Source organism: Stegodyphus dumicola, chromosome 7 (genome assembly GCF_044657685.1).
Source record: "Stegodyphus dumicola isolate Sdum_Otavi_A_Nest chromosome 7, ASM4465768v1".
In the NCBI taxonomy this organism is placed as follows: Eukaryota; Metazoa; Arthropoda; class Arachnida; order Araneae; family Eresidae; genus Stegodyphus; species Stegodyphus dumicola.
In genome coordinates this window covers 25804085-25831183 of record NC_140774.1, presented here as the reverse complement: position 1 = coordinate 25831183, position 27099 = coordinate 25804085, and the positions used below count along the sequence as shown (strand labels likewise).

Genomic DNA, 27099 nt, shown 5'->3' with positions numbered 1-27099 from the left:
GGTCATCAATGTCTGGCAACCTAGTGTGCCACGTCTCTGTGAGTAGGCAAGTTGTTATGTAATGGTCTGGGGATTCAGCTTCACCGCACACACATGGGTTATGGGTTAGAGGAAACAAAACCCGTTATCCAGAAATATTTCGGAAAAGGACCATGGCATAATAGCAGCGTCAACACGGACAAGCATCTTACTGTACACCTTACTGTCGATGGTTTTACCTTTTCCGGGTACTCTTTGTGGATAATACCACGGCAATCCCACCAGATACAAAGCATGACTTTTTTTGCTAGTCAGATTGCACGTTGCGACGCTGCCAATGACCTCACCGGGTGCAGACTAACTCGCTTTTCGGCCTGTGTTGTTGAAATAAATCCACTTTTCATCACAAGGGACATCTGGTCCAGAATTTTATCCTTGCGTTGGTATTTGAGAGGATTAGTGCAGGCCCGAACACATCTGTCCTTATCTGCTTGAGTCAGCTCATGCGACATTCAGCGATTGAACTTGCACGCCAAGTTTATGGGATGAATAGCGCGACTAATAGACATAGCACTAACGTCTAACTCATTAGCAAGCTCCCGAGTGGTTGCATACTGATCTCCTTCCCCAAGATCTCGTAGGCGAGCCTCATCAACACCAGTAAACCAGCCAGAGCGCTCTGCTTCTTGAATGTTATAGTCCTTGTTGTTGAAAATTCGGTATCAAATTTTCACAGTGTCATATGATACAGCATTATAACCTAAAGCCATACACATGATTTGGTGATATTATGTAGCTGACGTTTTGCAACAGAAGTAAACGATGATTCTAATATGATAGCGTGATAGCTTCATTTCAGACACCTTGTACTTAATGATAACTATACTGTTTTACGGATTTCACACATTGTTTTAAAGTGTTTTAAAGCTAGTCTCTTTCTTTCAGCGTTTTAAAGCTAGTCTCTTTCTTCTAACACAGTGTTTTAAAGCTAGTCTCTTTCTTCTAACACAGTATTTTAAAGCTAGTCTCTTTCTTCTAACACAGTGTTTTAAAGCTAGTCTCTTTCTTCTAACACAGTGTTTTAAAGCTAGTCTCTTTCTTCTAACACAGTGTTTTAAAGCTAGTCTCTTTCTAATGCCAAAAATCGTTTGACAAAATATGATTAAACACGCCAACGCGAATAGTTTGTATGTACACTTGCATACAGTATGCAAGTACAGTATTACAGTACATTTTGTACTTGCATACTTTATGTAATTCAAATGTCACCCCCCTCCAACGATGAAAGATTTCATCTCAGTGGCAAAGTGCCACCATCTTCTTAGCAATCCATATACTGTCTAAATGACCCCTTCTTAGATTAATTTACTTCCAGGATGCCTCACAGAAAGAAAACTGGCAAAAAACCTGCAAATCCATGCAGGTTTACCACCAGTATAAATGGAATGGAAAATAGCCATCGGCAAAAATGACTGCAATACAATGTGTGGTTACTACTATAGAATTTTATATGTGTTTATTCCTTTGAAATTTAGATAAGTGGAATAACAATGAGCAAACTCAGGTGTTTATCTATTCAGATTAATGCCAACTGATTAAGTTACCCTTTCTTTGTTATCTATATACAGTTCCGAGTTGCTATCGTTTTAGAGAAATGTCGTGATAAAAATGAAAACATTCGATGAATTCCACGCTTTCATTTCTATTTTGGTACTTAGAAAGGTAATCAATACCTCATTTCTCCAGCATGGAATGTTTAAGTACTGTTTACGACTGGAAGTATAGTCTATTTCTCGTTGTTTCACTCAGCTTTATTGCAGGTAAGATGATATAATAATTTTCTTTACACTGAACTAATTTCAGTAAATAGAATATGTAAACCATTTAGTACCGTAGGCAATCATATGCAATTGGCCCTTCAAACAAAGCAGTTTGAGTTGCGCTATTGCACTTAAATGTAATGTTTTTCAATAAATACATTAGAAAATATTTTGAGGGAATATTTAAGTTTAACTGTGAATCTTTGAAATACTGAAGAACTTTAGAAAAGTAGAACATTTGGCAAAGAAAATTTTTATAGTTATCATAGTCTGTGTTAATCCTGACTTCTACAAGATTTATACAAATTTCTTAAAGTAAAATGTCCATAGTCTAGCAAGTTTGAGTCTTCGGTAATGCCGAATTATCAAACATACTGGATTATGGAATTATCAAGAAAATGCTGCAAAAATACAGTTTTGTAAAACCCTATTGTAAGAAGCAAAATTTCAAATGCAGCTCTATGTAAAATAACTCTATAAACGCATTCAACTGAAAAATCTCGAAGATAAGCTATACAATATAATTTACTATTCTTAACTCTTATTATGTTATTGTTGCATGAAGACTTCAGAATTCGATGATCCGCCTTATTCTCAAACCATCATTGTAGACATTGACATTGTAAAAATTCATTGCTTCTCCACTGATCTGAAGCTATTACGAACATCTGAAGAACACGTCTCCAGGACCAGTCAACAATGGACGTCTGTTCTCTTCACAGACGAGTCCAGGTTCACATTGGAGAGTCTTTCGTCATCTGATCTGGAACTGATTTAGGTCGTTAGCTGATCTAAAAGGAAAAACGCACCAGACACAACCAATACCACATTGTGGAAAGACACAGTTACAGAGGTGGTGGTATAATGGTTTGGGCTGAGATTTCTCTCGGTGGTCAGACTGATCTGCCCCTATTCCATGGAGGAACTTTGACAGGCGTGTATTATCTAGACGAGATCATTGATCAATATCTCCACCCATATGCTGTCGCTATTGGTCCTGGGTTACTTCTGATGGACGACAATGAGCGAACGCACCGAGTTCGGGTTGCTGAAAAATTATCTTGAGGGTCCCGGTATGGAACGCATGGAAACGGCCAGCTCAATCCCCAGACCTGAATCCGATAGGGCATCGTTGGGACTACCTTGGGAGACAGATTGCTGTTTAAGTCCTCCTACAAGGTCCTTAGATCAGCTTGAACAAGGATTACTTTGTGTCTGGTCGTTGTTTCCCATTTCACTGATCGAACTGTAACGTCAATATGAGCGGTTTCTCTTAGAAAATCCTCCACGATGATATCCCTCCCATCAATCAGGCAAGATAGTTCTCGTGTGCTTTGCCTTATTTAAATAATATAACCTAATACTCTTGAAACAACATCGCAGTTAGCAGTTTATTTGTATAAAAACAGCAAAATGCAGTGTCCATCTTTAGGTCATCAACTCCCTAAGACAATCACCTTTAGAAGCAAACAATATTTCTGAAAACGTACATAAACACCACTGCTGAAGACAATCACGTTAACAGAAAATCGAATTCATTTGGAACTATGAGCGTTCATCTTGCAGAGGGTTTGATTGTACCCTAAAACTGGCAATTTTTATTATTATGTTTTCATCCTTCTGCAAAATATATGCTATTAGTTTATTGCAGAATTTTTTTAAATCTTAGTGGACAATTAAGAAATGGATTAAAAGACGTTTTCAAAATATGAGTTTCTATGCAAAAACGAGCAATTTGGCCAGCGGGTGCACAAAACTGAAAGTTTACTTTCGGTCCCACTCGAAAGACACTGAAGGCGCAAAAACTGACTTAGTTCACTATTCTGATAAGTTTCAAATGTAATCAAATATGGCTGCTATGGTAAAAAATTAGGCTTAGCCGCACTTAAACAACATTTAAATTGTTGATAATTCTACAACTATTGCATGCAGATTGACTGAAGGTGCAAAAATCTTAACCGGAAGATAAAAATAACATAATTCAATAATTTTTAAAGCGAAAAATACACAATTTACCAACATGTAAGAATAAAAAGACTGACTTCACGAGCCGAATAACAGAGCGGATGTATATATATTTATATGCTTTTGGTGCCGCCGATTGCAACCAAAAATGGAGGTGCAAACTAAATGTTATAGCAGTCCTATATACAAAATTTCAACATTCTGAGGCTACTCATTTTTGAGTTATGAGAGATACATACATACGTACGTACGTACATACAAAAATAAATCGCATCTGAATCCATTTTAAATACCTTTTTCAACTCATTTTGGGTAAAAAGAGTCATTTATTCTGTTCAGATGTCAAGCAAAAACATCGTTAAATTGTATTCGATAGCTGTCAAAATGGATATTTTTATTGAAATATGACATCCCAAAATTTTTGTGATTACAATACTACCTTTACTTCATACAAGGAAGTAAAAATGTTGCATTCTTGTATTAGAAAAGACGAAGAGATAAAAAAAGTGAGAACTTGCATGAACTTAACGAGGGTTACTGTAAAACCACAACATCAGAGGTAAGTCAAATTAACCTCATTTTGCCTATCGACCTTTTGGTGGTTTCAATTCAAGAGGTATTCGATTCTGGAATTTATTCCAATGCTAATGAAATTGTTTTCTGTTACTTACTAGAAATTTTGTTTGTTGATGAACACCTTTTTTCCTTAAAAATGGCTGTGTCCAAATTAGAGCACGGTAAGCAATTATTGGAATGCGTGCAATGGTTTTAGTTTTAGTGTTTAAAATCTTGAATAGAAGTAGCTGTCAAAAATGGTAAAATACAAATTCATTTTTTCTACACTTTTATAAACATTTTATGAAATGAATTTTTACTAAAAGTTTATTAAAGAGATCAGTAAATTACGCAGTATTTGCTCGGTCTTATACTGATTAATTTTTTAATTTACTTTTTAACCGATATTTAAATTAGTATAATTAGCATAATAAAATTTGTACAGTTTATTAAATTTAAGAAAAAATATATTTCATAAAATCTTTAATATCATAATTTATTCAACTTTTTTTAGGGCAGCTAAAACTTTTTTGAAGTTATACTGGATTTTGAAGCAAAAGTATATGAAATCGAATTACCACTGACGACTTTATATAATGCATGATCTGAATTGGAATTAAATATTTAATTAATTGATAATTAATATTTGTTGTTTATAAATGATGCAGTAAATAATGACGTATTGTAAAACTTTAATTTTAATTAAATCTACTTTAATAAAATCAATTGTTATTTATTAGTTACTATTATTTTACTAGTTATTTTACCTTATATTAGAAAAGCCAAAAAGAAGAATATATCTGTGGCATGGATGTAATCATCTAATCAATGTTTATTATGTTTAACAATGTTTTTACCGAAATATTGTGTACAGAAAAGTTTTTGATTCATTTCATGAGTTAATTCAAAGTTTGAATTCTGCTGTAAAATAAAACAGTAAACTAATTCATCCACGTTTTTATTTATCTTTTTATAGATATCTTTTGTAGATATCTTTTACAGATTTATTAATTTTTTTAAAGCCTTTTTTAATCTTTATTACTCCAAAAGGGGCTATTTGTCTCAAAGGAATATTGCGTCGTATCACTATAAATGTAAGTTCACTTTAATAGATGTTACAAATAGATGGCTAATTCACTTTTCAGATTGTTGCCACCAAATGTTAACTCCCTGTATTATTTTTAAAGGAATTAAATTATTAAGAATCTGCATATATGCATAGATCTTCCTCGCATTGTGAAAAACGGCGATACCTAGAACCATCAACTTTTGAATAACGTAGTTCACCCAAACATGTGCACCTGGAAACCCGAATTTTGAGTTTCGAATTTGTTTTATTATTTATTTCATATTTTATAAACCTTTAATCAAGTTTTGATTAACAAACGCGGCGATTTGAAAGCGAATAATGACAATACTGTTTGAAATAAAATATTTTTTGTGTCCACCTCGCAATACTGCCGCCATTCGATAAAATTTAAGATTTTCATCTTTCAGTTCTAATTAACAAACACGGCTTTAAAAAAGCAAAGTGTTGCCGCAGCCTGCAATACAATACTTTTATCTTCTACGCGCCAGCGGGCTGCCATTCACTAAAGCCTGAGATACTTTCACATTTAATCTAAAATACTATTGAGTAATTAACTAAGCGATTTAAAAGAAATAGACACATTTCTTAAATATATTTTTTTCTTTTTTTTTTTTTAATGTTATTGATTTAAATAAAGACGCATTAAAATCATGAGATCTCTTCTAATTAGAAATATTCAGTATTTTTAAGAAAGAGCCGAAGTCATTGAAATAATCATACATTTTTTTCCTTTTTAGGATAACTATTTTAAGTGGCTAGCAAAACAAACAGTTAACTTTTAAAGAAATGGCTTAGCGAATATAAACATATGTTCAAGAATAAGGCAAATGGAAGCGCGAGTACCCATGGTGTAGTGGTTATCACATCCGCCTAACACGCGGAAGGTCCCAGGTTCGAAACCTGGTGGGTACAAGTGACATTTTACTTTACATCATGCATATTTTACTCTTGAATTCTCACTAAGAAGTATATAAGTAGCATTATAATAATTATAATTATTAATTAATAAATTTTTTTTATGTTTTTGTGGAATATTTTTTTTTATTATTTTCATTTATTTATTCCCATTATTTAAGTTATAGAAATATATGCGATCTAAAATTATCATTAAGATTTTCAGCCCAAAAGGGCTATTGGTCTCGGAACGCGATTTTGCGTTCGAATTACTATAAATGGCGAGCTTCACTTTTTCATTCGAGAGTGTTACTTTCGACAAAATATGAGATGTGATCTTTCAAATTGAATCTGCCTACTCTGGATTAGCAGATTAAGTTATTTGAAAGCAACAGATACAGTTCTTAAAAATATTCGTTTCTTACTTTTGAATCGGATTGATTTAAATAATAAAAATGCATTTAATTCATAATCTATCTAATTAAAAATTAAATTATAATAATTAAAATTTTTCATAGAATGAAGTTAATATATATTTTTTATTACTGATTTCATATTTTGTAAAACTTTTAATAAATTTTTATTAACAAACTCAACGATTTGCAAGCAAACAGTGGCAAAACTGTGCAGAGTAAAAAAAAAAAAAAAAAATCCAGGGCGATTTTGCTGTTGAATTGAATTTTATGTGGAATAAATGCGAAGAATGTGATATTTAATAAAAGTTAACACACAAACCGTTAATAATTTAAAAGACAAAAAAGTTGAACATTGACATGGCGAACTGAAAAAAGACAAAAAAATTAGAAAAATTTTTGCCAACACTAAACACTACATCGGGAATTGTAAACATAGGCTAATTTGTTGCTTTTAAAATTTTTGTGATTTTGCTGTTGAGTTGTATATAGCGTGAGTGCGAAGAAAACTATGTTTAATAATAAAATTAAAAAGCTAAAAAGAGAACAAAAAAGGGTAACCAGGCGTAAGCTTAAGGCAGACTGGTAGATTGCGAGATCAGTGAGAGTGTAAAAAACCTTAACAAACTCTTTTGGGCGACCGTTAATATCTGAAAACTTTCAGATTTTTTAATTATTTATTTTAATTTAAGTTTAATTTTTTATTTTTCTTTCTTCTTCTTTTTTTGTTCCCCCCCCCCCCGAATTTTTTAATTTCTCTTGAAATATTTTCTTCTCTTTACACTTCCTTTAATTTTATAAAAATTTCTGGAAAAATGCAAAAACATTGAACTGTCATTCAAATATCTTTGTTAAATAATGCGGAGAAAATCACTCGTTTCGAAATTTGAGATTCAGTAATTCTTATAATGTATTTCATTAGTAAATTTTATTTACAATAATAACAGACAAGTCATAAATAATTAAGACAAGTCAATTTTTAAAAGCCGTATTAATAAATTTCTTTCATTTTATTAAACGCAGATGTTTAAATTTTGCTTTAAATGGTAACCATTAAGAGACAGAATTTTTTTTTTTCTTTTTATATAAAAGATTTGTGAATTGTTTAGTCAATTCTCAAGTTTCATCACATTTTGATAAAAAAAAAAGTTTTTTTAATGGCTGTATGTAATAGCCATTAGCCTTGCACCACTACAAGTTGTTGGAAGTGGTGGCCATTTCATTATGGAAGCACCTAATAGGTAGCCACCGTTGCCTGCCATGAAGGGATAGACAGTTACAGGATTCGGTCCCGGGCCCATCGCTACCGCAGTCAGGGTCACTAACCACTATATCGGCTGGGCGGCTAAAGGAAAACGATATTCAAAGACATTAGACCCCTAGTATGCTCCTTGACTTTTGTTGTTAAATATTACGGTATCCTAATATATTCTTCTGAATGTAACACTATCTGTAATTATCGCATTCGCTCTGTGTGCTTGTGGAGAATATGTTAATACTATATTGATTTTGTGAATGTCTCATGAGAACTCTGCTTAAGAACTCTTAGACAGTAATATCTCATTGTATCTGAACTCTCATCTACTCCTATCACCAGTTCGTTCCGCCCTTTTACATCTTATGTTGCGCTCTTATCTTAATTTATTTACTTATTGATACGTTTTCTTATACTACAAATTTATTTATGGCCATTTTACAATTCGAAATTCAAATCACTTTAGACGTTGATTGGAAGCAGAGTCTTCTGTATTTACACCATTCTCTCTGGAATATAACAGAAAGTTGTATATACTTTCTTCAAGTGAACCTTATTTACAAGAAACAAAATTTCTGCGGCATGGGAGAACTTTTAATACTGTTGGACCGAAAATGCTATTCAGAGGTTGATAGCAAGGAAAGAAAGATGTAGGATTCTCCTTCGAAACTTGGCAGAGTTGGGCGAATTCATACTGTCACTTCGGTGTCTAACGCTTAGAACAGCGACAGGCGCAATCACTGCTTCTTGGCCAAGATAAAGTTAGGGGACATACCTAAGCTGTAGGTTCAGATAAAGAAGTTTACAAACAACAAATAATAGCATAGTTTGCAGTATAAAAAACTTTATCACGCAGTGTAAATCCATGACCTTAACAGTACTGTTGGTTTAACATTTCGGTAAACTATAGTATTGTTGATTGTTGGCCAGCGAAATGTTGATTTGTGTATGATTAATTTGACTTTGTTTACGTATTGTGCGCGTTTTGGTGTGTCTCTTTCCTTATATTTAAATTTTTGTTTGTTCTTACTTGCCAAATTTTTACTTCCGCTTTTAGTCTTTTTCGTTCAACAGACATTACAAGTTCGTATTACATGCGTCGTGTTTACATACATTTCGTTTTTTCAAAATTAAATATAAAGGTTGCTTTTCTTTTAAAAATACTTCTTAGAATTCCTGGCAACATTCCAAGATCTCCTAGAATTGCAGTTTTGTATGCTGCGAAAGTCTACTCACGGCGTAGTTCAGAAGAACGCTTTTAGAATGCGTAAAATTAATTGCTTGTCACGTTTTTGAAGAGATGAAAACTAACATTTTTATCGTAAAGACGTCAGAAATTTCGAAATCATTTTCCTTATTCCGATGCTCATGCTTTTCAGGTCTTAATGCTACTTTGCCAAAGAGTCGCTCACACTTTTGATACGGATATTATAAGAATATAAAAAAACTTCTTCTTTTACATTAAAGCGGGAGTAAAGATTTTAACTACATGCAGATTATTTGAAAGCAAGCAGTGGCAACACTATGCGTAATAAAACATTTTCATCTATTGGGCGAGATTGTCTAGCGGAAATTCTGAAGATATGTTGCACTTAAACATTTTGTGATTTTATTGAAGTGAAATCCATGCTACGTAAAAGTGAAGAGTGTGATATTTAACGAGCTTATCGAGAGCGTAAAAAACCTTTAGAGATCCTTTTGGGTGACCATTAAAATCTGAAATCTTTCAGATTTCTTTTTTAAAAGCTACATCTACATATAATGTAAAAAAAAAAAAAAAAAAAATGTCATAAAATATCTTGGATACGGAAACAAAATACGCATTCCGAAGTAATTTAGTGTTTTGTTATTTATCTCACGTTTTTACTTTAAATAGGAAAAAAAGCACATCTCTAGGATTTGCATCCATGAAAATCAAATTCCTCTGCGTTTTAATAATCTCATGCTAGAGTATTTGCAGACCATAAAAAAGAAACACGACAGGAGCAATACACAATGAAAGCAAAAATTTTCGAAGTCACAATTAATGATATCTCAAATCATATGCTATTTTAGAGCATCAGTAAGTTGAAATTCAATTAACGACAGCGTATAATTTGTTTAACGATGAATAAAATCCATTTCAACAAAATTATCCTCAATTTCATATCCTCAATCGTATAAATTTCCGTTTTATTTTGGAACGCAACATCGTGAGAGCAAAAGCACTTAAGAAACATTCTGTTACGATGAAAGTAGTTCAAGGTCAAAGCGCAGCTCGAAATAGGTTGAGAAAGGCTACTAAAACAAGTAATAAATATTAGCATCCTTCATAAAAACTCGTTTAGTACATTGCAGATCACCGTGAAAAACAGTGGTAGTGAATCCGAATAGAATACAAAGCGCTGTTTTACACATATACCAGCTTTTGATAAACAAAGCCCCTAGTGTTTCGGGATTGCAAGAGAAAGAATTTTCCAATATGCTAATATTTGTTTCAGTTTCATATGTCAATGTTTTTAACAATAAAAATTATTAAAAATTACGAATAATTAAAAAATGCGATGTTCTTTTCCGGTTATTTCTTCCATCTTCCGACGCTAGCAAATATTGTTATGAATTTTATAAGTAATGGTTTCTATAAAATAAGCACGAATTAGTGGCAACGATTTCTGATTCGGAGTTGGCAACAGTATGTCATTACGTTATTAATGGCGGAAAGGAAGTAATTATATATCAATTATAGCCATTAAGCAATTTAAAATTTAAAAAAAAAATATGTATTTGAAAGAGATTTGTCTGAAAACAAAATATTTGTATTTGAAATCAAACATCTTATGCAAGAAAACAAAGAAAAGAACGCAATACTTTTTTTTGCTAAGGAATAGAATGAAAAATCTCTTGCGGCAGCTTTTAATGTAGTAGAAAAAATCTCATGCTTAGTGTATGTTTTTTCAAGTATATATTTTTTCATTTCACAACATTTTCAGTAATCTATATAAATTTTCACTAAATTATAATGGACAATTCACCACACTTTAAATTACCAAACTACTAGAATCGTGAAGACAGTCAGATGACTTATGATTCGTCTCACCTTCTAACTTCAAAAAACACCACTCAAATTGAAAGTTTAAAATAAACAGATTTGTTAGCACGTCAAATGCGCACACTAGTGACACAAAACTGAAATACATAACAGAAATCAAATCTTAGCAGCTTGTGGAGAATGCAGAACGAACAATCAAATCAACTAAAATGAGAAAAACAAATTTTCATGCAGATAAATAAACTCTGGCTCAAGTCTTAAGCATTTGCAAAGCAAATGCGACTCTCTAAAGATAAAGTTGATAGAACAGTTAAAGCAGCAAGAAGGCGTAAACAATAATAACAGGTCAAGAAAGCTGCAGGAAGCTCGTTCTGCACTTATATGTTTCAAGTAATTTGTATTTTGGTAAAAGCTGGCGAAAGAAGAAGAGAAAATAAAGGCAAACTAATAAAATAACTTGTTTAATAAGCATAAAACCATATAACACCCCCCGGAAACCTGCGGAATATTATAACCAAGGAACAGAGAGGAAACTTTAATTATATGATTTTTAACAATGCTTGTTTAAGTCGCATAGATGAATCGTAGAAAGGAAAAACGTGTCATAAAGTGTATATAATTATTACATTAATGATATCGCATATCATCATTTTCAAGCATAACATAAATACAATAATTTTACTAATTGTAATGCATCAAATGACATTTTATATTAATAAAACTGTATATAAAGCTAATTTAAATACTATCTATTCTCATTAGCATAGATGATTTTGCCATCAAGTATTTAGTTTGTACGTTGGAATTAGTTGGAAAAAATAATAAATAGCATTCTAAAAAAAATCCGACAGGTTTCAGATTTCAGTGGTCACCCAAAAGGATTTGTTAATGTTTTTTAGGTTCTCGCTGAGCTCGCAGTTTATAAAAGCAGCATATATTTGATTTCCCAACGCAGTGTTAAGTTATTGACATAAATGTTTTTCTACTTTTTTTTTTGTCTTTTTTCAGTTTAATCAAATGATTTCAGTTTTTCAGTTCAAACTGAACATTTTTTTTTTCAGTATAATGTTCAGTTTTCTTAATAAGTAGGTTTACAAACCTTTTTTTTTTTATTTTTTTTATTATTATTATTAACGCTTTGTATATTAAATTTATTTATTAAATATTATGTTCCTCGCACTTATTCCACATAAAATTCAATTCAACAGCAAAATCATAAAATATTTAAAAACAGTATGGCTTTACAGTTTCTGACAAACAGTTTTGCACGGAGATAAAAATATTTTATTCCGTACAGTGTTGCCGCTGCTCGTTTTAAAATCGTTGAGTTTGCTAATTACAAATTCATTAAAATTTTGCAAAATATGAAATAAATAGTAAAAAAAAAAAAAAAAAAAAAATCTTAAAGATTTTAAAATACGTCCAAAGAGGCGTTTTTTAAACGTTTTGTGTGTTACCTTTACTTATTATCATGGTCTTCGCACTTAACCCATAAAATTCAGTTCAACAGCAATGTCGCAAAATAATTTTAAAATGAACCTATCTTTAGAATTTCCCATACACAGTTCCGCGCACTGGAGATAAAAATGTTTTTTTCTTTCCTGTGGAGTGTTGCCATTGCTCGCTTTTAAACCGTTGAGTTTGTTAATCAGAAATTCGTTAAAGTTTTACAAAATATGAAACCAATAATAAAACAAATTCCAGATTTCAAATTTGGTCTTCCAGATGCCCATATTCGAAGTAGGATTAAGTCATACTGAATTAGATGGCTCTAGGTACCATTCTTTTACCACAATGCAATAAACATGCATACATTTATGCAGATTCTTCCTTATTTAATTTCTTCAAATATAATACAGGGCGATAGTATTTGGTGGCAACAGTTTGAAAAGTGAAGCGGACATTCAGAGTGATTCAACGGAAAATCGCAAAACGAAAACAATAGTCTTTCAGGGGCAGAGCCCCTTTGGACTAACAAATTCGAAATTCAAATCTCGTGCTTCCAGGTGCACATTTCGGGTGGAGGATTGAATTATTCAAAATTTAATGGCTCTAGATACCGTCGTTTTTTCACAGTGCGAGAAAAATACATACATACACGAAGATTATTCATTGTTTAATTTCTTTAAAAATAATACTAGGCGATATTATTTGGTGGCAAAAATTTTAAAAACGGTTCGCCGTTAAAGTGATTCGTCGCCGTGACCGACGCAGAATCCCATTTTGAGACTAATAGCCCCTTTTGGGTTAAAAAACACGACTGAATAACAAACCAATTTAGTTAACTAAACACTATTTACATACGGCAATTAAAATAAAATAAATGGCAGCTATTTATCCAAGTTGCAAAAATCTGGCAAATAAAAAATCATAACGATATTTTACAAGCGAAAGAATTTGAAAGCTGACCATTTAGAATAAGAAACGATTCAATGTAGAACAAAGTAAATGAGGAAGATTAAACAATATAAAAGCTCTACACTATGAAAATGGTAAATTCTTCTGAAAGCTTGTCAGATCTTCTGGCAAGCAACATGGACTTTAGTAAATCTACCTACTATTGTATCTTATAGTGTATTACGATTTACATTCCTAGAATTCAAAGAAAATGCGAAAGGCAATAAACGAAACATATTGTTACGGATTTTGCATTTAGTTAGATATTTTTAGTATAACTGTAATTAAAATTATATTATTTCCCCGTGCAATGCAGCGCGTGACGAGTTTTAAGAGAAAGCTACGCCGGAAAAGTAAAAATACAGGAGCACGCGCATTTAATAAATATATATCTCATAATTTATATTTAAATTGAATGAATGCAATTGTGTGTTAGCCGTAACCATAATTCTACTCTTTTGCTTTCCAGAAACCTCAAGAAAACAGAAATTACCAGGATGTTCTCGTGCATGATTAAAAAGCTTTAAAAAACCGAAGAAAAACATTTCAGTTCAATTTTTTACTAAGTTGTGGTTTACTCAGCTGCTGTAATTTTAAGATTGGATTAGCTTTCGCTGAGCTTTGAATTGTGTTTTAGTTAACATTTTAGTAGTTTAAAATATTGTTACGAATTTGGTATTTAAAAAGCTAATGTTAGTTCAATTATAAATTAAATGGTTTTATTTCTCGCGCAGTGCAGCGCGTGACGAATATTAAAAGAAAGCTAAGCCGGAAAATTGAAAATACAAGAGCGCGTGCATTAAATAAATAAATATCTCTTTTTGATTTCGAGAAAGTACTGGAAAATTCTAGCGCGTGATTTTAAAATCTTATAAAAGGAGGAAACATCTCAGTTTGTAGTAGTTGCTTAGTTTGTTGTTGTTTAGAAAACTGCTCTTGTTGATTGTAGCGAATTCGCGGATTAGCTTTCTTTAGCTGTTTTGAATTACGTTCTATTGGACATTTGAGTAGTTTAAAGATAACTACTGTTTGATATTGTAATACTGCATGATAATTTGAGAAGATTTAAGCATTTTTGTTGTGAAAATAATAAATTTTTGTTCATTTTTCATCGGACTTGTGCATTCATTTCGTAAGGAACCCGTACGCACGCAACAATATTACTACTGTGTGATACTGTGATACTGTACGAATATTTGTGAGGAAAATTTCAGCATTTTGTTTTATTTCTTGTGATAAGAATAAATTTTATTAACTTTTGCATTCAATCTATTACGAACCCGTATGCACGCAACAATATATAGAATTACCTACAAATTACTTAATGTTAAGGATATAATTACAGTTTGATATAAAAATTTAGACATGGCATAGCACTGAATTATAATTTTTAAATCTTTCTTTAACGCACGAACTTGTGAACCTGCTTCCTAACTTGTGAACTGGTGCAAAATTTATTTTTGGTCAAAATTGGTTTTGATGCAGCTCTCGTTCTCTTTACTGTAATTGAATAATCTAATCAACACCATATTATTTGGTAAGAATACTTTTTTTTTTCTCTTTTCTTTGACAAAATAGTACAAAAGTGTTTTTTAAAATTAACATAGCATCATTTATTATTTTTCACGAACGACCTTAAACCCTTAACCAAACCTAATACAGCACTTTTAAATTTCAGTTTGAAAATTTCAGATATATGTATGCATCCTGAATTGGATATATTACATATAAATTATGTATAAATATAGAATTGGATATTTACAAATTCTTTCATTTAATGATGGATTTCTTCGTGTTCTAAATCTTTTCAGATGTGAGCTGTCTGAAATGCCACCAATGCTTTTGGAGCGAGATTACAGACGATTTCAAGATCCAGGATAGATTGAAGAAATTGGAAGATCGGAAGTATCCCGTTGCCGAACCTTTCATCGGCATGAAAATACAACGTCCACCAAACAAAACCGAAGTCATGAGCAATTGCCCTGTGGTGACTTGCAAATACGAGTCAGACAGTTGTCTCAAGTGGAGTTTTGTCTCTAATAGTAAGTTGGCTTTAAAAACAATCTCAGTTCAGCCTACTTCTAATTTAACAGAATATATTGTGGACGACATCCCGACTATCCAAGAAATTTAAAAAAAGGGAGCAAATTGGGGAGGAAGAAGAAACTGAAAGGATTAAGATTTTAAAGTCGCAACTGGTTCGACTTTCTCATATACAGGAAATATCTGACAAAATTGTAGGCAGAAGAACCCAAATTAGAGCTATTTTGCAAATATGCCCCAATGGCGCGTTAAAGGTGGTGCAGAGCGCTGTTGAATCAGTAGTATAAGCGGTCTGCTGGCGTGTACTCAGTGCGGATTTTGAGTGTTGCGCATCGCTACACGAAAGCGGAGCTCATTTCATCTGTAGAGCTGCAGACCGAGACAGAGCAGCTGCTCAAAAGAAATACACTGTGGGGGGGGGGTGAAGTACATTTCTACATCTCCTGTTCTACTGGGCCGATTGACAAAATTCAACTTGCATTTTTTATGTCTCGAAAGAGCGACTTAAGATATGTATTAGATTTATATTCAGCATTGTTCTAATATAGGTATTTTGACACAAAATCGGACTTTTCGTGAAATGACATGCCAATTTTTTTTTCCATATTTCGATTCTAAGACTGAAATTACGCCAAACTGCCAAGTCTTTAAAATTGCAAGAGCTGTTTTTAAAAAATTAGCTCTCAAAATTTTAGCTCCTCAATTTTAATTCATTTTGGTATATATTTATTATATCTAAACTTGATTGATTTTTCCTTTCACATTTCGAAATTTAGGTTCATTCCAAATAAAATTCGTCCTTTCTTTATGATTTATTTTTAAAATTTGTATTTTTAAATAATTTCTATAAATTTTTCAAAACAAAATTGAATTATAAGCTATAAAATTTTTACCATCATCTTAAAGTAGACGTATTTCTAAGCAGATCTGCAAAAAAATACAATTTTTATTCAAAATTTCCAAAGATATAAGTGAATTTATATAGCGACGCGTTTTAAAACTTGGCATACTTGTTAAAAGCAATAATAACATCAAATGTGATTTAGGCACTTTGTTAAAATTATTTGGAAGTAATAACGATGTGACTTCTTTCCCGCTTCTGCACAATGGAAGGGAAAGGAAAATAGATTTCTATATATTAAGAAGTTCGCTAAGTGAATTATTCTTGGCGCAAACTGAAAAAATTCACCAAGATAAATTTTTGAATTTCTCCGTAAATTTCGCACCAAATTTTATAAAATTTAATATTTAGGCATAATTTGAATCGTAGAATCGAAATATGGAAAACAATTGGTATGTTATTTCAGAAAAAGTCCGATTTTGTGTCAAAATACCCATGTTAGAACAATGCCATATATAAATCTAATATATAGCCTAAGTAACGCTTTCGAGACATGAAAAACGCAATTTGAACTCCATCAATCGGGCCATTAGAACGGGAGATATAGAACTGTCCCATTTTTTTTTCGCAGAGTACATGGTAATGGTTCATTGTACCTTTTAGTGGCTGATACGTTTCAACCATAATCCCCAAAATAAAACTCATGTCGGTGAGCTTCGCGTTCATGTAGAGATGCATGCATTTCGAAACCTACATAAAATGACAATGTCTATGTGAAAGGTTGAATATTTTTATTTTCCACTTAGTAGCGCCTTGTACCACCTCAAAGTGCCATTCTGGCACACACATTTCGTCACAAAATGTGCTATATCTTTACACTTTTGCCAAATATTTTCCAATATATATATTGAAAATAATCTTTATAAGCGATATCGTTTGAAAAGCAATCATTCGACAATATGATATTTTTGAACAAAAACGAATACACCACAAAAGTGAGAAAAAGCTATAAGCATTGCTGTCCATGTGCTATTATTTGAAAAAAGATACACTATAAAAGTGAAAGTTCAAAGTAAAAGTTATAAGCGTTATATTTTATCCTCCGAAGACTAAACATTCATCAAAATGTTACGTTTGAATGTTACAGCGTCTCGTTCTCTTTAACATAAACTAACGAGACCTAAAAGACTGTATATAGGGTTTTAATTACGACAAAAAAGTCAGAAGAAGGGTGTAAAGAGCCCTTTATTCATTCAATATAATTTCACAGATGGCCTCACTTGGACGTACACAGAGCCAATACTTCTGGCTTAACTCAAAACAGGTAACAATAAACCTAAAATAAAATATAGTAAGTTTAGCCAAATTTTCGAAAATCTATTGACTGAGTTTAAAACAGGGATGGGCAAACTACGGCCTGCGGATAGAACTTTAATTTGCCGGTACGAGGCAAATTAAAAGAAATACATATTTATATATTACGTATCCATCTTCTTTTCTACTTTATTTAAATATGATATTTTTCCTTTTTTTCAAAGGACTGATGATCTTTTAACTTTATCTATTTTTGTTCTACAATACATAAATCGACGGAAATAGCAAGCACAGACAGCTTTTAATAGGTAAAGTATTAAATTTGGAACTTCTTTGTTAGTTATAGCTGTAGACTGGCGCCAACAAGCGTTATCTCTTTCTCGGGGAGCAGACATATGGGAATCCAATATAGGTGAATTAGCTATCACATGTGGCAGACTGCGCATTTTAAGCTCCAACCAGCCGCTTTTTCTTTTGGCGCGAGTTCTTATATTATTGACTGTCTATGGAAAGATTGCGGACATATAGCATCATTGCGAATAGTTGGGTTTTTTGTAAAATATTTCAACCCCAAAATGGCTACTAAAAAACGTAAAATTGATTCAGAGTGCCGTGCTTTCATTGATGAATGGACCTGGAAATATTTTTTTACAGTTGTAAAAGATAAACCAGTGTGTCTCATCTGCAGTGAAGCTGTAGCAGTCTTCAAAGAATATAACATTTCTCGTCATTTCACGTCTAAGCATAAGTATTCCAATTACGAAGCAATGTCTGAATATGGAAGAAAACAAGATGCAGAAAGTCTTTGTAAAAATTATCAGGCCGACAAAATTTTTCCAAGAAAGTAAACAGTAGCTAAGAACAGCTACACATGCAAGTTACATTGTAGCATATAACATTGCTAAAAATAATAAAGCTCTCAATGATAGGAAGTTCGTTAATTCATGCTCCAAGTTTGTGATGTTTTATATCCAGAAAAGAAAAATAATTTTGATACTGTAAGCTTATCTCGAAAAAGGTGACTTCTAGAATCGAAGACATTGATACAAATTTGACATCACAATTACAGTCAAAGCTTGGCCAGTTTAAATTTTGCTCCATAGCTATGAATGAAAGCACTGATATAAATGATACTGCTTCAATTAGTATTATTTATAAGAGGTGTTGATGAGAACTTTGAAATTACCGAGAAACTGGCGTTCATGCGTTTTTTAAAGGGAACTATAACGAGATGTGATATTTTTCATGAATTTCAGGAAGGGCTTTTAACTTTGAAAGTGCCTAAAACAAATACATGTAATATTACGACCGATGGAGCAACAAATATGAGAGGAAAAAAAATATGGATATCTTGAACTCGTTAATCAAAACTATCTCGGGAACAATATTGTTGTTCTACATTGTGTTATACATCAAGATGCTCTGTGTAAATCTGCACTGAATATGAAACCCGTGTTTGATACAGTCGTGAATCTTCTAAATACTATTTGGTCTCGGCTTACTCACAGGCAATTTCGAGATTTTCTTCAATCTGTGAAATCTTAAAAATCTGATGTGCTATATTACACGAAAGTAAGGTGGCTTAGTGCAGGATGTTTTCGAGTGAGTTTGGCAGCTGAAAGAAGACAATGTGTTCTTAACCTTAGAAAGAATTATTTCAGAAGTAGATTGGCATTTAGCCTCGAGCTTTTAGCCTCGTTCCTTAGAATCAGTACATTTCACTTCGATCCTCAATATAAGGAACTTTAAAAAATGAAATAGCAATTTCATTCATCTCATTAACATATTAAATTGTAATACTTGTATATTGTTTTTAAAATTTTAGAAAAATTTATCTTGGCCCAACAAAGTTTTTTTTTTTTTTTTTTTTTTTTTTTTCCCTCGATTTTTGGCCCGCGACCGAAAATGTTTGTCCATCCCTAGTTTAAGAGATTAACCTCCTGAATTGAGTATAATGTACATGGCCTTTAGCTGAGATACGGACTTATTTATCTCCTTCGAAATGCTTACATTTTTACAAAAGTAAATTATGTTCTGTAATGACGTTTTTATGATACCCTAAAGTTAAAGGTTCAGTGTTAGAAGTTGTACCTTCAAGAAGAGACACTGATGGTTTTCAGAAAGGGATCAGAGATGTATATGCTATACAGTTATCTAATTAATAAAGCTACTTTTTTCATTTTTTCTATTCGCAATTTCATTTAAAAACAAAATCGGTAAAATTACCGTTTATCATCCATGAGTTCTGGTTGCTGCAGTAAGTTTGAACTAAATTCTTAACTCCTTCCGAACATTGAGGTTTTCTGTTTTCCTCAATAACCCTGCCTTCTCCTTAATAGTAAATAAAACAGTAATTTATTCCGTCAGTTTAAACAAATTGCTGTTTCACTTTTAAAAATTAATATGTATTCTGATAGTATTCTATAAAGCAATCCAGTTTCGTCTGTACTATTAATTTCGTGTGACTTGTATTCATTTAACAGCCTAAGTGAAAGGTCCTTATATCCAGTTATCAGCTTCATGATGATCCACTTCTTCCTTCTCCTCATACAGTTTCTGATGGACTACGTTGGATTTCTCTTTCTCCAACTACATATTGCTCCGATATACACATTCCTGACATAGGGCACTAACATATGGTTAACTAAAAAATAAATAAATAAAAAATAAAAAAAAAATTAGTATTTAGTAAATTAGTGAAAAAAGCTCTAGAAACAGAAACATTTGTTGTAACTTACCTTTTTTTGTCTGACAGTATCATCAGAACAAGCCCACGAATTTCATCGTGGCAAGGTGTGCAAGATTGCACCTGTCCTTGGCAAGAACCTTGAGCACCATACAGGTGAAAGTATGACTTTCCTCAGTTCCGCCCCCAATTTTGAAGAAGAGCATCCCGAGGGGGACGGTCAGAGGGTCTCCCACCCCTTCTTTCCCTACCAACAACCTCTCGGGAGACTTTCCGCTCGCCGCATATTTATAGTGCCATCATGCCTCACAGACACCATAACAATTACAAACATCCATGCCTACACTGGGCCGTTAGGTTCGACAGTCAGCGTCGTTAACCACTACCCCGGTTGAGCGGCACAGAAACATTTCTTAGCTTCATAGCTTGAAACCACCTTAAAAGAATTATTTTAACATCTCTCGATTTTCTGCTTCTTTGAACCATTTGCATTTTTTATTAGTTCTACACTAATTATAATTCTTTGTGTAAGTAAATTGCACGACGATTTTTGGTAAATTCCCAGTTTAAATATAATTTTTCTTTGGCTGCAGTTATTAAATATATCAAAAAGTTTTCAATAATTTCTCTTTTGTGTTCAGACATAAATCATTTCGCTTGGCATTTTGAAATGTAACAAGTCATGTACGCAATAAATTAGCAAATGCTTCTTCCAACGATTTATTCTAATTTCAAAATTTATGCTTCCAGGCAGCAGAAAGATTACCCTTTGTCTGTTTAGTCGATCTGCCTCTTCATGACTGCAAGAACTCCTTGCTTTCTCTTTCGTCTACAGTTACCGTTTGCACATGAGTGTATTTCTTAGAGCATGAGTTGAGTTTGTGGTGTAGTGGCCGAAATCGCTACGCAAACCCTGGGTTGTGACACAGGGTTGAAATGAACTTTAAACTCAAGTTTTAACAATAACATGAATTTTAATAAGATGAAAACCTTAACAGTTAATATTTTGACAGTATGGGACTTGGGTATATTTAGTCCCTTAATTTCAGAATTTTGCTACAGGGAAAATGCTGTAACGCATTATACACGAGGAATGATCGTTCTAGCCGGCCAACATGTCGATAGCTCTAAACAGGACCAAATTTTCTTATTCTTATGCTTATGCTTTACTTTCACTACAGGCATCAACTTCTTAGAGTTTAAATCTGATCATTCTAACTTGTCATACCGCCATTCACGGTTGTAGAAAAATTTAGGGCCCTATCACGTTACTCACCCAAAGGCGAAAATAAGAGTCTGAGAGATCAGTCAATCAGGCAAACGTTCTGACTGACTGACTGATAACTTATAGCCAGAATACCACTGAGATCAGTAGTTTATCTGACTCAATCAAACTTATGCCAGATGGGCACAATAACATAGAACTATCTTCACATAATATCCGCCGTAAGGAGGAGCAAAGACGGATAAAGAATAGGAAGACCAGCAACGCAAGAGTTCACTAGCAAGTAACCGGCCCGGTAAAGGCGTGACTAAGTGGGAGTCATAAAATGAGTGTAGAATGTGAATAAAACTAGTGAATTTAAGAAACACACAGTACAATAAATGAGTAAGATACAAAATTAAGAATGCTAATAAACACATTAGGTACATTATTTACAGGTGGGCACTAGGTGGGAAAGTTCGGGTCCCTGATAAGGTGGGCCGCAAGTGGGCGCAGTTTGACGTCCTCATTCAATATTTCGTAGGTAAAGATATCAAAATTTCTCATATGGTCACAGTTCAGAGCTTTCGTGAAGAATTTCCTGTTGATCTTATTCAGGTGCTCTTCTAGAGTGTCCAGTTTTAAGTCACAGTGCAGTGTAGCATTGCTCACAAAAAGTGAGCATGGGTGATGAGCCTTAATATTTCGCCTTACTAACTCTAGGAATCTCTTCAGAGAATAAGAAGAGCTTGCTATTAATAGTCAACTGTGTACTTTTCCTCCTTATCATTAATAATTTCGACTTGCATTAACAGCAATCCTCCAAGTCGTACACCACTTTTCTGCCACTGGTAGAAGCTCCTGTAACTTCTTGATTGCAAGGTGTGCGTTTGCGGACTTTACGGCTAATGCCATATCGTCCGCATAGCACCCAAGAAAGTGATTTCCGCCAATGTGAGCCCTAGGGAAGTCATGAACATAAAATAAATACAGGACGGGCCCTAAAATGGACCCCTGTGGGACGCCTTCATTCATGGTTCGTAAACTGGAGATGTTCTTTTCAATAGCCACAGTGAATTTCCTATTAGTGATGAAAGACATAATTAGCTGAATCAGCTTTCTATCCGTAGGGAGATTTATAAGTTTATAAATAAGCATCTCATGCCAGACACGGTCGAATGCCTTCGCCACGTCTAGTATGAGTAAGGCGACATTTTGTTTCTTGTGGAGCGCATCCCCACAAAACTAGCCGAACCAGCTGCTTCGTTGTTGAAAGCTTTCTACGGAAACCAAATTGTTCCGGAGGCAGTAGTTCAATATAGTTTTTCAATCTGCTGTAGATTATTCTCTCAAAGACCTTTCCTAGTCCCGGAAGCAAGCTAATGGGCCTGTACCCGTCTGGTTTAGTGTTATCCTTGCCGGGCTTAGGCAATAAAATAACTTTTGTGATTTTCCATTTTGTGGGAAAATAGCATTGACTAAGACACGCATTGATAATACTCGTGAATTTTGTCACAACATTGCAGGGCAGATTTCTAAGTGCGGGATTATTAATACCGTCTATGCCAGGGGCCTTTTTGACTTTAAGCTTCTTTGTGATTTCATTGATCTCACTGGGGGTAACAGTGGCCATGTATCTCTTAGCAGTGTGGGCATTAAGCCAATCCCTAACACAGTAGCATGCCTCATTGACAAAATTAATGTCCATGGGAGTCATGTTAGGTCTGAACTGCTCTTCTAAATGGTCCGCAAGGACCATCGATTTGTCTTTATTATTAAGAGCAACAGAGGTTTCAGTATAAATCGGCTTATTGCATGTACGCTGCCTTTTCAAGTTACGCATGAACGTCCAGAGAGTGCCATCATTCGGACTAAGATTCTGAATTTTTTCCTCCCATACATCTCTCTTATGCTCATCTATTTTCTTTTTAATTAATTTATTTAATTTGTTCATATCTCTTTTAACGTGAGGGCTCCCTGTAAGGTGCCACGCTTTCCTCATCCTATTCCGGTTCTTAATCATCTCTCTAATTTCCTGTGGCAGAATGCCAGCGTTATTATTTCTTCTCACGTGTCTAGATGCATTTTCAATAGCATTATTGATTGAAACAGTGAGGGTATCAACTGCATCATATATATCTTTCCGCGAGTTCAGAGTATCAAAGATGGGCGGATTCTGACTGAGAAACTTCTGGAACTTATTCCAGTCAGTCGTGCGGATCATTTCATTTTCTGCCTCTTTAGTAGTGCCTAGGTAAGCAATGACGTCAGAACTCAATTCGTGCTTTACTTCAGTATAAATAGGGATTGAAGTATTTGTCAGAAGAATATCAAGAAGGTCTGCATTTCTTGGGTTCTGTGGTCTGTACGTATACTTCTCAGTAACATGCAGGGCAACTGGGTGATTATTTATAAATTCATAGAGAACCTTACCATTCTGGTTAGTTTTACGGCACCACCACTCGGAATGCTTTGCGTTGAGATCACCCGTTAGGATATACTTATTAGTGTCAGAGAGAAGTTTGGAAAGAACACTTTCCGTCAGTAGTTTCCTGGGCGGATTATCAAATGAAATGAAATTCAAATTACCAGATTGCGGTAAATACACTGAGACTGTGACCATCTCATGTCCGTCTTTTCTATCTTGGCTAATCAAACAGGACTGGAGCGAGTTGCGCAATTATATTACGCCCCCCCACCCCGGTGACTCAAACGATCGCACCTATATGTGCGGTAATTAGGCAAATTTATACGCACGCATAGCGTGGCAAAAGTCTCTGTTACAAGGGCAATATCAATATTGTGATTGTTAAGAAAGTTTAAAAAATCCGTCAACTTGTTCTGAATGGCATGAGCATTCCAGAATGTTCTCCTCAGGAAATCACCTTATATATCTCCCTGCGTTTACATGCGCTGAACTCCCAGGGTGGAATGATCCTTTCACTCATATATAAGAAAGTGTCTATCTCCTGACCCTGCTGAAAAGACTTGTTTTACCTCTTTGTCCACGGGAGTGACCTTAGAGGCTGCAAGCGGAATCATTAACAAAGGCACATGATTTCACCACTGATGAAAATTATTGCATTCTGAAATCACTCATCCTAGGCAAAGAACCTTTATGCCACCTTATCACAAGTTTATCTCAACGACAACAATCATTTCCCCCTAATTTTTTCTTCGGTACTTACGTATCAGCGCAACCACCTTGGCTCAATTTGGCAACTTTTTTACAGAAGAAAAGAATGGTTAATAATAATTGCGACAATTGCAAAAATCTATTTATTATCTGTACACATATTTTAAATTTCGGTTACGTATTCATGCCGGAAATCAGTTAATAAATCCACTTAAAATCGAATATTTATTTCTTTTGCGCTAATAAAAGTTTTATGGGAATCACTTTAAGAACAAAGAAATTTTCCCCTTTACGTGATTTTTACTGCAGAATAATGTATTCTTGGAAAACTCTGCAGCTTCTTCCATTTTACAATGGAAGAAGCTGCAGTAAACACATCCACAAGAGTATTATTTTAAAGTGGAATTTAAGGCAAAAATATCACGATGTACTTTTAAAAAAACCACTGGAACTTGTAATGAAACACAAAGACACATACGGAAATGATGACGTTACTTGTTAAAGCTTAAAGACTAGTTGCTACAGTTTGAAGCATTTTAAAAATTTGGGGACTTTGACTAAGGTGTTTTGCGTTAATATGTAAGTATCCATTCCCTCCTCAATCCTTACAGGCGAAAAAAACACCTCTTTAAACTAAGCTTTTTTAACCCTTCTCGACAATTTTCGAAAAAGGGAACACGAATCTTGGGAAGTAGATGATTTACTAATTCATAAATTTCCGAATTCAGAGAAAGCTGTAGAGACATTATGTTACTTCGAAGTAGGAGACATGAAAAATGAGCAATGCCCTCGCCGGAACATGAACCTCGGGCCTTTCAAATACGCGCCGAGTGTGCTGACCTCTATACCACGAAGGCATGCTAAGAAGGCAGGAGTAATACCTTATATACTCCATCTTTTAAAGGGCGAATGGGGATTAGTGAGCCCAATCGCCAAATCCTGGTAGTGGAGAATCATTATCCACCACCTTTTTTAGTTCGGGAGCCACTGTAGAGATATTAGGTATTTTGAAGCAGGAGTCATGAAAAATGTGCAGTGCCCTCGCCGGGACTCGAACCAAGGACCTCTCGAATATTACTCGACGAGTGTGCTGACCACGAATGCATGCTAAGAAGGCGAGAAATACCTTATATAGTAAAACGCCATTTTTAAACGAATTAATTAGAAAGTTACGGTTTATGACATTTTGAAATATTTTTCACATTAAGGCATAAAACTTCAAGTTGTTGTCCTTTTCTCTTTTATAGATCCTAAAAACATCACTTACATGTGCGTTGGAAATCCGATGAAGAAATCTGGTTGTTTCCAGCAAGATATTGAAGCGGAAGACATAAAGGAATATTTAAAAATCATAGCATGTCTTTGTAACGAAGATCGTTGCAATGGAGTTTTAACACTCATTGGACAATTTAGAATAATTACTTATGCCTTCATGTTTTTAAAATTTTACCATTATACATTCAAAATAATTTAAATAAATTCATATTCCTCTAAAGGACAGCACCAGTTTGAATACAAAAGCTTAAGTGCCAAAAGGAATATGTGCCAGTGATGATCCAGTGTAAATTAATCCAGTGTTGCGTGACATCCATTTACATCTTAAGTGACATTATAGTATTCATGGTACTTTATTATGCTGCATTCATGTCTCTCTATGGCTTTATATTAAAGTCGAAATGAGTTGTTACATGAATGTCGCAGTGTGACTTTAAAACAATATCACAGTATAATTTCACGACAACGTTGCAACGCGACTACGCGTCCATGTCACAGTGTGACTTGATAACAATGTCGTAATGTGACTTCACATCAACTTCGCAATGTGACGTCGCAAAAAGCGGACATTAAGCCATTCCTACAACGTTCTGCGACATTGAGGTCGTCACAATGCGACACGTTTGCAATGTTGCAGCGACGCGCAGTGCTGTTGGGAAGGTCTTTTCCGATTATTTAAGTATTATCACAATCACCTCAGCGCAGTTTGCCGAATTTTACGGAAGAAAATGAATAATTACTTTTATTATAAAAAGTATATATTACATACACACACATCCTACGTTTTAATGTATATTTATTCCAAAAGATAGCAAGTAAACTTAAATATAATCGGGTTTATGTTTTTGTTGTGGTGGAAACTTCTGAGCTGTCGCTTTCAGAAAGAATTCGAAGCATTGTTCCTTTAATACAAGTTGCTCCTTTTTATACAGCAAAATAATGTATTCCTAAAGAAATTTCACTTCTCTTTCTTCCATTACAGGAAACTCCTACAAGCACACATTTTAAAATAGAATTTAAGACAAAAAAAATAATGATAAGCTTTTTTATAAAAGCCGTTGGAACTTGGAATACAACAAAAAGAACGCATGCGATAATGGCGACGTAGGAAACTGAATATTTGTCACGCACGTGGATGCCTGAATAATTGCTACGGAAAAGGTTACCAAAATTTGGCGTATTTTGAAGCTATGGCAATTTCTAC

General features: G+C 33.8%; 1 protein-coding gene and 1 non-coding gene across 2 annotated transcripts; both read left to right on the top strand.

Annotated features, from left to right (window-relative positions):
• The first annotated feature begins 1640 nt into the window (after nucleotides 1-1640).
• On the top strand, nucleotides 1641-26175 carry LOC118182907 (uncharacterized). The gene is made up of 3 exons (XM_085819993.1): nucleotides 1641-1799; nucleotides 15208-15438; nucleotides 25868-26175. Exons 1-3 carry the CDS (start codon nucleotides 1727-1729, stop codon nucleotides 26092-26094), a joined length of 531 nt encoding a protein of 176 aa, XP_085676119.1. The 5' UTR covers nucleotides 1641-1726; the 3' UTR covers nucleotides 26095-26175.
• On the top strand, nucleotides 6249-6321 carry TRNAV-AAC (transfer RNA valine (anticodon AAC)). Its single transcript has one exon. It is a non-coding gene; the product is annotated as a tRNA-Val (tRNA).
• Nucleotides 26176-27099: the final 924 nt, after the last annotated feature.

Excerpts from the sequence above, each read along its gene's own strand:
- LOC118182907 (XM_085819993.1), top strand. The coding sequence starts at position 1,727 with ATGGAATGTTTAAGTACTGTTTACGACTGGAAGTATAGTCTATTTCTC. Across the intron at positions 1,800-15,207 it reads TTCACTCAGCTTTATTGCAG|ATGTGAGCTGTCTGAAATGC; the intron begins GTAAGATGATAT and ends AAATCTTTTCAG. Across the intron at positions 15,439-25,867 it reads GTGGAGTTTTGTCTCTAATA|ATCCTAAAAACATCACTTAC; the intron begins GTAAGTTGGCTT and ends TCTCTTTTATAG.